This window comes from Aotus nancymaae, unplaced genomic scaffold (genome assembly GCF_030222135.1).
Source record: "Aotus nancymaae isolate 86718 unplaced genomic scaffold, 86718_ANA_hifiasm-v0.15.2.pri h1tg000040l, whole genome shotgun sequence".
NCBI lineage: Eukaryota > Metazoa > Chordata > Mammalia > Primates > Aotidae > Aotus > Aotus nancymaae.
Window position 1 is genome coordinate 78,788,631 of NW_026988454.1, and position 11,272 is coordinate 78,799,902.

At 44.4% G+C, this 11,272-nt stretch overlaps 1 protein-coding gene across 1 annotated transcript; it reads right to left on the reverse strand.

Annotated features, from left to right (window-relative positions):
* Nucleotides 1-2,474: 2,474 nt before the first annotated feature.
* LOC105711492 (WASH complex subunit 3-like) lies at nt 2,475-3,349 on the reverse strand. Its single transcript, XM_064360414.1, has one exon. The coding sequence runs from the start codon at nt 3,246-3,248 to the stop codon at nt 2,673-2,675; it is 576 nt and encodes a 191-aa protein (XP_064216484.1). The 5' UTR covers nt 3,249-3,349; the 3' UTR covers nt 2,475-2,672.
* Between the last annotated feature and the right edge of the window lie 7,923 nt (nt 3,350-11,272).

Here is an 11,272-nt window from a genome sequence, read left to right on the forward strand (position 1 = left end):
TGGGTCAGCCCCAAGTTAGATTAAATAAAAACAGTCTTGTAAATAGGTCTTCCAGAGAACCATTAGACGGGTCAGATAATGACAATTTTCTTTGAATGAGGCATTAAAGGCGCTACAACTCTGTTCTGCCCACTCCAGTGGTTACCATACTGCTGGTTTTCACTGTGATAACTCTTTTTCAGGCTGCCGTGGGGCTGGAGAGTACAGGATGGGAATGGAGCAAGTTAAAATGCTCTAAAACTCACTATTCTAATTGAGATTTAGCTGTTTTCTAGTAAGAAACTTCTACTAAGTTCCCTATTATTTACTTGAATAAATGTCCCTGGGTAGCTGAAAACCTTTGATTAATTTTCAGAGTTTGAGAAAAATTTATTCTGACAATCATTTTCAGTTTTCTTGCCGCCTTCACGGAGGAAAGAATTCTCATAGGTCCTTACTTCAACATTTTCTCTGACGTTGCCCTGTTACAGCCTTTTGACTTACAGATTTTCAAATACAGACTTTTAAAAGCATTTTAAGCTGAGCGTGGTGGCTCACACCTGTAATCCCAGCACTTTGGGAGGCCGAGGCAGGTGGATCATGAGGTCAGGAGTTCAAGACCAGCCTGGCCAAGATAAGAAAACCACGTCTCTACTAAAAATTCAAAACTTAGCCTGGCGTGATAGTGGGCACCTGTGGTCCCAGCTACTCAGGAGGCTGAGGCAGGAGAGTCATTTAAACCCGGGAGGCAGAGGTAGCAGTGAGCCAAGATTGCACCACTGCACTCTAGCCTGGGCGACAGAATGAGACTCTGTATCAAAAATAATAATAATAATAATAAAATTAAAATTAAAGCATCTTAAAATGCAAAGCTAAGCAATGACTATTTTGTTTTCAGGTGTGACTGCTCTCTCTTAGGATAACAATAGTAAATAAAAAATAACATATTGACAGCCATGTGCCAAGCACAATTCTAATAATTTTACATGTATTATCTCAGTCTACCTTCAAAATAACTCTATTAAACAGATACTTTTTATTTTTTGAGACAAGTTCTCATTGTTTTGCCCAGGCTAGAACACAGTGGCACTATCACCACTCATTGCAGCCTTGATTTCTCAGGCTCAACTGATCCTCCCAGCTCAGCCGCTGTGTAGCCAGGACTACAAGCACAGGTCACCACATCTGGCCAATTTTTAAATTTTTTGTAGAGACAAGGTTGCACTATATTACCCAGGCTGGTCTTGAACTCCTGGGCTCAAGTGATCCTCCCACCTCAGCCTCCCAACATGCTAGGGTTACCGATGTGAGCCACCAAGCCTGGCCAACAGATATTACTATTATACCGGTTTACGAATAGTGAAAATGTGGCATACAGAGGTTAAGAAACTTCCTTAAAATCAGTAAGAACTAAGTGGTGGAGACTGGATTTGAGCCCAGGCTGTCTGGCTCTAGAATCAAGAATTGTGAGGTAACATGAAATTAGGGAGTTACCAAAATGAAAAATACCTGTTAATATTTTAAAAAGCATTAACCCACTACATAGATTTTTATTTTATTGAACTCTAGATTACTTTAAGTATAAAAGCATTTATGCCAGATAAATGATTCTTGATTATGATAATGCCAAATTGTAATATCTTTGACAAAAGCAAATTATTAAATATACAACCAAAAATTCTTGCAATTCCAGTTTTATTATAATTTTTGGCCAAGTGCAGTGGCTCACGCCTGTAATCCCAGCACTTTGGGAGGTTGAGGGAGGTGGATCACGAAGTTAGAAGTTCAAGCAGCCTGAACAACCTGGTGAAACCCCATATCTACTAAAATACAAAAATTAGCTGGGCATGTTGTCATGTGCCTGTAGTCCCAGCTACTCGGGAGGCTGAGGCAGGAGAACAACTTGAACCCGGGAGGCAGAGGTTGCAGTGAGCTGAGATTGTGCCAGTGCACTCCAGCCTAGGCGACACAGCAAGGCTCTGTCTTAAAAAAGAAAAAAGAATTTTCATATGAACAATTTTACAAATAAAAAACAAAATCCTTTACCAGGCAATAATTTCTGTCTTTTGTTTGAGCAAATATGATTACTGTACCTTTAAGATCTCTTCTGGTGCTGAAATATTTTTGAGATAGCTGTTTAACATTTCTTTTATTATTATTATTATTTTTTTTTTTGAGTAGGCATAATGGTCATGTTGTTTCAGCCCAAACCTCAGGGCAGCCATGTGGCAGCTGTTGAGTGCTCTTTCCGAGGTAAATGTTTGAAACCAGGACTGTCCCAAGGGGGGAAAAAAAAGTGCAGGATTCATCATTGAGATGGGTTTCTCATGGCCCCTGAAGGCCCCAGCATCACAGGAGGTTCCAGATCTGCTGCTTCAGGATCTGGAACATGGAGCAGGATCATGCTCCTGCTGAAACTGAAGGGACAGGGCAGTGGGAAGAGTCTCCACCCCAGGACGGCAGTCTTCCACAGCCACAGCAACTCATGACGGGCCTCAGGGGGGATGAGCAGAGCTGCGTCCTTTGGAGCCAGAGACATCAGGGCTCAGGTAGTGTGGAGGATCCTCTCTGTGGAGTGGCCAGCCACTAAACTGGGTTGGGCAGTGAAGGACCAAGAAGCTGGATTCCTTCCATGGGCAAGAGGAGGCATATAATGTGGAATCAGTGGGAGCCCTCAGCTTGTTTTCCTGCAGTTAGATGGTCCGTCCCATCTGGGGCTCGTGCCAGGCATTGTTCGAAGCACTCTCTTCTATAATCTTCACCACAGCCTCAAGAAGATCTGGGTCTAGTCCTTCTGATATCATTTTGTTTCTTATTGCCATCACTGGTACACCCACTTGAACCATTTTGAGATATCTGGCATATCTTGGATCCTTGGCTACAGTTAAGATATTTTCTGCTGATACTTCACTTTCCTGTAGTCCAGAGTCTTGTGTACTGTTCTGCTGTGGTTGCCCTGAAGTGGCTTCAGGATGTGCTCCATTTGTGACACTCGTGACACTTAAAGGAGATACTTCAACTGTGACATCATCTAGGCCTGGGATAGATGACAACTTTGCATCTAAAATATTGAAAGTTGTTTCAATTTGTTGGATACGAAGTGAAAGGTCTGCCAGTTTCTCCTCACAAACTGTAGAAAAGCGGTTGAGGAACTGTACAGTGTGCACCACAAATTGGTTTAGAAAAGCCACTGTTCTTTTCTGTTGAATAGCTGGCACCTTGGTCAGGTCTATGCCTGACCCCATGAGAGGAAGCCCGTCCTCATCCATCTCCTCAGCGGGCGGGGGACCCAGAGTTCACCCACAAACCCCTCCCAGATGGTGACCGCCCAACCTGGTAGTCGTGTCTCAATTGTCCCCTACAAATCCCCCTTATTATTATTATTTTTAAATAGCAAGATGGGGTCTTGATATATTTCCCATACTGGTCTTGAACTCATGGCCTCAAGAGATCATCCCACCTCGGTCTCCCAAAGTGCTACCTTACATGCCACCATGCCCAGCCCACATTCAATTCAACAAAAATGTCTTAGTGTTTACTTTGTGCCAGACGCTGAGGATGTGGTGGTGAACAAGGCAGGTCCTGTCATCGTGAAGCTAAGAGTGTAGTGGAGAAGATAGTCGTGAAGTAGCAATAGGTGTGATTACTATTATGAAAGAGGAAGCACACAGAATTACGGGATCATATGGCAAGAGACCAAAGCTACCCTGAAAAACTGAAAAAGGCATCTTTGAGATGTGACATTAAAATGAGATGTAAAGGATAGGGGAATGTGACGGGAAGTCCTGGTAGCTAAGGTTAGAGATCCAGAAAGCTGTGGCTTATTCAAGAACTGAGAGGAGCTTAGAGTGGCCAGAAAACAAAACTGACAGAGAAAGGCAGAAAGGAGACAAAAACACAGCCGGAGGATCCTGTTTGTTTAAAAGCATTTGTTTAGATGGCTAAAAGCCCCCAAAGAACACCACACTATATTTATTATATATGTAAATACTCTTTGAGCACATCATTAAGAGATCACCCAATGGCAGCACATGCATCTGCTTTCTGGCTGGCAGTTTCTAATGGATTGCCTGCAGTCCTCAGTAAAGCTAAAATCTATCTAAAGAGAGGCTGAGCATAGTGGCTCATGCCTATAATCCCAGCATTTTGGGAGGCTGAGGCAGGCGGATCACGAGGTCAAGAGATGGAGACCATCCTGGCCAACAAGGCGAAACCCCATCTCTACTAAAAATACAAAAATTAGTTGAGCGCAGTGGTGCATGCCTATAGTCGCAGCTACTCTGGAGGCTGAGGCAGGAGAATCACCTGAACCCAGGAGGCAGAGGTTGCAGTGAGCCAAGATCATGCCACTGCACTCCAGCCTGGCGACAGAGCGACACTCTGTCTCAAAAAAAAATCTATCTAAACAGAGTGCTAGGGTAAAGGGATAAGCGATTCATGAACGGGCATGGCACAGTGGCTCACACCTGTGATCCTAGCATTTTCAAAGGCCAAAGCAGGCAGATCGCTTGAGGTCAGGAGTTCGAGACAAGCCTCGACAAGATGGTGAAACCCCATCTGTACTAAAAATACAAAAATTAGCTGGGCGTGGTGGTGTACGCCTGTAATCCCAGCTACTCGGGAGGCTGAGGTAGGAGAAGCTCTTGAACCCAGGAGGCGAATGTTGCAGTGAGCCAAGATGGCACCATTGCACTCCAGCCTGGGCGATGGAGCAAGACTCCGTCTCAAAAAAAAAGGAAAAGAGATTCATGAGCAAACTAGTAAATGCAAGCCGAAATATAAAACCTTTTGAAAGAAGGAAAGGGAGACAAGAAGAAACCATTCCTGGGGTAACAATACAACTTAAGTTATTCCAAAGCTCTCTGTAGCCAGATTGGCTTCTCTGGTCAGGTTGGTATTATATATATGTATGTAATCAGCTACTCGGGAGGCTGAGGCAGGAGAATCACTTGAACCCAGAAGGTGGAAGTTGTGGTGAGCCGAGATTGCACCATTGCACTCCAGCCTGGGCAACAAGAGCAAAACTCCGTCTCAAAAAAAAAAAAATTATATGGAAAGCCCCTAAATGGTTCACTAACAATAAATTACATTCTAAGTTTGGTTCAACTAAGTTCTCTATTATTTGCTGGCAATTACAATATATACCTTGATTTTTCACTCTAGTTAACACTATAGGAAAAACATCCAGTAAGAAGCTGGTTTACCCTTCAGATCCTTTAAGTCTGAGATAAGCGAATACTACATCCCAGCTGTGAATTGCTGCTGCTTACTTCTTGGCTTCATCTCCCATTCTCCTTCTTTGGTCTCTTGTCTTTATTTCTGCTTGGAGCCTTCAGAAAGGAGACATCCAAACCCAGGCCCTGTCTGTATTGTAGCACCATGAAAGATTTCTTAGGTCCCTGCTCTCCACTCATGCTCATTTGCCTTGGTGTCCTAATTCCAGATCTTTGACTGCAGTGAGAGACAAAGATATTTATCTTTCCCAGTCTTTTTATTTTTGAGACAGAGTCTCGCTCTGTCACCCAGGTTGGAGTGCAGTGGCACGATCTCGACTCTACAACCTCTGCCTCCCGAGTTCAAGCGATTTTCCTGCCTCAGCCTCCCAAGTAGCTGGTATTACAGGCGCGTGCCATCACATCTGGCTAATTATTGTATTTTTAGTAGAGATGGGGTGTCACCATGTTGGTCAGGTTGGTCTCAAACTCCTGATCTTGTGATCCACTAGCCTCAGCCTACCAAAGTGCTGGGATTACAGACGTGACCCACCGTGCCTGGCCTTCTTTCCCAGTCTTTCAGAATTCTTCTTGCTCCTTGCTGCTGTCATCCCAACATTCTGAATTAGGGAAGTGTGAAATGTTACATGTCGCACATCCAGAGAAGATCAGAGCCTCCCACAGAGCTTCTCTTCTAGAAGGTTTTACTTTTGAAGACACCGATCCTTTGAATTAAGGGGAAGACATTGAGAAGAGAAAAATAGGATTGCCCTCCAGCTCTTCCTTTCTAAATGTTTTCCTAGATTTTAGCTAGGGTTGGGGGAAAGTGGCTGGAAGGGGGAACAAAAGGTATTTCCGTTTTCGTCGCTTGGTCCCTTCCCTACATTCTCAAAAATATAGGCTCAACACATACAGCCTCAACATCAGAATCCATCCATGAGACTTCTCATGTCCACATTTCACAAGTTAGAATTCTTTATAAGTCTCTTTTATATACTCTCTTTTATTTTATTATCTTTATTTTTCTGAGATGGAGTCTTGCTCTGTCCCCCAGGCTGGAGTGCAGTGGTGAGATCTCAGCTCACTGCAACCTCCGCCTCCCGGGTTCAAGCGGTTCCCCCGCCTCAGCCTCCTGAGTAGCCAGGATTACAGGCACATGCCACCATGCCCGGCTAATTATTTTTGTTTGTATTTTTAGTAGAGACGGGGTTTCACCGTGTTGACCAGGCTGGTCTTAAACTCTTGACCTCGTGATCTGCCCGCCTTGGCCTCCCAAAGTGCTGGGATTACAGGCATGAGCCACCACGTCCAGCCTATACTCTCTTAAATTCTTTAAAGTCTGGCCAGGCGTGATGACTCACGCCAGGCAGGTGGATCACTTGAGGTTAGGAGTTTGAGACCAGCCTGGCCAACTTGGTGAAACCCTGTCTCTACCAAGAACATAAAAATTATGTGGGCATGGTGGTGCACGCCTATAGTCCCAGCTACTCGGGAGCCTGGGGAAGGAGAATCACTTGAACCAGGGAGGCGGAGGTTGCAGTGAGCCGAGATTGCACCATTGCACTTCAGCTTGGGCAACAAAATCAAAACTCCATCTCAAAAAAAATTTAATTTAATTAAAAAAATAAAGTTTAAGACCATCTATATGTTTGTATTATTCTGTTATTATTACCCAAATTTGCAAATAAGTACTGTAAACTACTTTGCCAGAAAGTATTTTGCTAAGGAGATGCTCTTGTCAAAGCACAAATGGACTCATACAACATCTGGCAATCCTGGTGGGCCTAGCTTCTGCCCTCTGCTGTGTATATTGTCATGATTTCAGCTCACATAACATCCCCACTGTCCCTTCATGATCCTCTCACCAAAGAGACCCATATCTAGTAAAATCAATCCAGCCTGCAGTCTTAAATAAACAAATATGACTGGAGCAGACAAGAGATTAATGACTGCAACTAAGAGAACATGAGCTTCAAAATTGCAAAGCATACATCAGATTTCACTGCTCCTAATCTAATGCACCAACCTGCTGAGATCATCAAGAGAAAAGACATAATTTGTTTTCTTGCTTGGTAAATGTTAAAAATAATTCAGCATTTTCATTGAAACTTTGGCATCAAAACAAATTGTTTTCCTGTATTCTACCTTGAAAATATTGTATAACCCAGATGAATGGTCACTTTTCCAGCTTCTGCCACTAGTCTGTCTGGACATAGTCTTGGGTTTTTTTTGTTTTTGTTTTTGTTTTTTTTTTGAGATAGAGTCTCACTCTGTTGCCCAGGATGGAGTGCAGTAGTGTGATCTCAGCTCACTGCAACCTCTGCCTCCCAAGTTCAAGCGATTCTCCTGCCTCAGCCTCCCAAGAAGCTGGGACTGCAGGCGCGTGCTACCATGCCCGGTCAATTCTTTGTATTTTTAATAGAGATGGTATTTCACCACATTAGCCAGGATGGTCTCAATCTCCTGACCTTGTCATCCACCCTCCTCACCTCCCAAAGTGCTAGGATTACAGGTGTGAGCCACCACGCCTGGCCTGGACAGTCTTATCTTGCCAGGACTTCTCCAGGACCTCTTAATCAGCCTTCCTACATTCACCTCTCCAAACTACTCTCTCTGCAGCAGCCCTGGCTAAAACATAAATTCTTCATGTTATTTCCCTATTTAATGGCTAATGGCTTCTTATAGAATAAATATAAAATTTAGAATTCTTATTTATTTATTTATGTATTTATTTAGAAACAGTCTCATTCTGTTGCCCAGGCTAGAGTGCAGTGGCGAAATCTCGGCTCACTGCAACCTCTGCCTCCTGGGTTCAAGCAATTCTCCTGACTCAGCCTCCAGAGTAGCTGAAGGTGATGCATGTGCCACCACAAATGATGTGATCTCGGCTCATTGCAACCTCCACCTCCTGGGCTCAAATGATTCTCCTGCCTCAGCCTCCCAAGTAGCTAGGATTACAGGTGCCTGCCACCATGCCCAGCTAATTTTTGTATTTTTAGTAGAGATGGGGTTTCTCCAGGCTGGTCTCAAACTCCTAACTTTGAGTGGTCCACCTACCTCAGCCTCCCAAAGTGCTGGGATTAGACATGAGCCACTGTGCTCAGCGTCAACCTGAAATACTCTTTCCCTGGGATTTGCTTGACTAACCCCTGCTCACCCATCAGACCTCAGTTTAGATATCAGTTCTCCAGAGAGGCCTCCCCACTCACCCCAATCTAAATTATACCCTTCTATCAACTTTCTCACAGCACTCGCTTTCCAAATTTATACCTTAATTTGTATGTTTATTTGTTCCATCTTTGCCTCCGCCACTATAATAAATCTGTCTCCATGTACACAGAGATATGATGCTTTGGGACCCGCTGTTTCTGGTCCCCAACAGTAGCTAACACAATGGTATAGCTCAATAGATAATTAGTCAAATAAACAGATGAATGTGTGTGGAAGGAAGGACACAAATGTTCATCTGTTTATTTAACTAATTATTTAGCCCTCAAACATCATAGCCCCCAAAACGTCCCTCAGCCTCCCTGCAGAAGCCCTCTAATAGGCAAACATAAAACTTTCAATCGAATGTAGTTTTTCCTAGGCACATTGCACTTTACACTGAGGCTCTTTTGGAGATAGGGCATTTTATCCATAGCTCCCCAGCTCCCAGTGAATTAACTCTATAAACGCCCTTAACTGACTCTGCCTCCAACAGTCCTGCTCCCTGCCTCCCTCTTTCCACCTGGCCAGTTCACTCTGATGTCAGAGGAATTAAAGTTTTTTTAAACTGTGCCCCCTTAATTTGATCATTTAAGGGCTTTCATTTTCTTCTATTTCCAAACCCTGTGCCTATAAGCCACATGGGTCTGCCGTTGCTCCTTGAAGCCATTTCAAATTAGCCCCAGCCCATCAGCTCTGTTCATCAAATGTGCCTTGAATCCAAGCTCTGCTTCCACACTTACGCTTGACTCTCCACTCCATTCTAGCATCCACCTGGCTCCCGACACTCAGCTTTGTCTGCTGGTTCTCGTCTCACTGTCAACGCTTGGGTTCAGTAACTGAAGGAACAGCCCACTCTGGCCTTCTTCCTTCCTAAGGGCAAAGCTTGCATTCATCCTTTAGATCTCTCTACTTGGTTGTTTGGGAAAACTCCCACCCTGGCACTCGGCCTCTGGCGAACACTCAGGCCAAGTTTAGACATGTCTCCCACAGAGAGGATGTCAGATTTCACCACCTCTGAAGCCCCATTTCCCTCTGGTTTCCACCAGATCCCATTTGGCCTCTCATTCCTTTGTGTCCTCAGTACTGAACATGCTGCCCACCCCACCCCATCCAACCACTCACTAAATCTGGTAACAAATTATCTCTCTCTTTTTTTTTTGAGACAGTTTCGTTCTGTCATCCAGGCTGGAGTGCAGTGACACAATCTCAGCTCACTGCAACTACTGTCTCCCAGGTTCAAGCGATTCTTGTGCCTCAGCCTCCCGCGTAGCTGGAATTACAGGCACGCACCACCATGCCTCGCTAATTTTTGTTTTTATAGTGGAGACAGGTTTCTCCATTTTGGCCAGGTTGGTCTCGAACTCACGGCCTCAAGCAATCTGCCCCCCTCAGCCTCCCAAAGTGCTAGGATTACAGGTGTGAGCCACCGTGCCCCGCCCTCTGGTGACCAATTCTAATTCCTCAGTCAAACCTATCTCCAAGATCTTCTAAATTCTTCCCATCCCTCCTACATACTCACTATGACTTGTTTGTATTCAAAACATGAGACTCTCTACAGAAAATTGGTTAACGGACAGATCCAGATCTAAATCCCATTCTTGTCATCTAGTAGCTTCCGGGACTTGAGCAAAATAACTTAATATCTTAGTTTTGTTTTTTAACAAATATCTAGGAAGTGGGAACAATATTCTACGATGTTCAGCTGCTAGCACAGATATGCCACATTGTAGGCATTTTTAAAATGTGCAACAAAGGACAAAAAGAAAGAACATATTCATCATTTGCAGGGATGTGGTGCTGTGGCTATAGCAAAGAAATGAGCGTCATATTTTGGCTATATAATTCCTGTAGATGCTGAGATCAACCACGACAGCAGCAGAGTAAGGAGAAATGTATGGAGAGAGAAGTTGGTGTGCAAAGCCTTAAATAATGAGTAAAATAGAACAACAGGATGATGAAAGGAAGCTTTCCAACAGGGCCAACATGATTAGGAACCTGGGCACAGGACAGCCATGGGAAGTTGGAGAGGCAGAGCAGAAGCAGAGCTGAAGGGGGACTGTTTAGGAAAAGCAGAAAATATGCCTGAAAAGATGAAGAAGGGCACCGGGTGTGGTGGCTCATGCCTGTAATCCCAGCACTTTGGGAGGCTGAGGCGGGAGGATCACCTGAGGTCATGAGTGTGAGACCAGTCTGGTCAATATGGTGAAAGCCTTTCTCTACTAAGAATACAAAAATTAGCCAGGCTTGGTGGTGCATGCCTGTAATCCTAGCTACTCAGGAGGCTGAGGCAGGAGAATTGCTTGAGCCCAGAAGGCAGAGGTTGCAGTGAGCTGTGATCACGCCACTGCGCTCCAGCCCAGGGGACAGAGCGAGACTCCATCTCCAAAAGAAAAAGAGAAAAAAAAAGATGGAGAAGGGCCAGCTCAGAGAAGATGAGACTAAAATGAAACCCAGGTTTCCTCTGACTTCTGGCCTTATCTCCATGGCCTTGAGTTTTCCCTTCTCTGTAAGTGAACACTTTGGGATGCATCGTCTCTAAGCATGTATTTGTAACTCAATTAACCCAGCCCAGGGAGTGGTGTAGCCCACACCTTATCCAAGTAACTAATTAATGTTTGTAAAATCCAGATGCCACCTAAAATAATTGTTATGAGGATGCTGCTGGAGATTCTGCAGATGCCTCGGCTTAGCCCTGGACCTGCTGACAGAGGCAGGGACCTCCCACTCTGCTCTCTGGCCCTGCTTCACTCTACTTGTTCCTTGAATGTTTCCGGACCTCATGTGGAGATAGTTGTAAAGTATTTCCAGTGATTCTACATTTCGAAAGTTAGGGAAATCTTGGTTCTTGTATAAAGTGACTGGGCTTAATT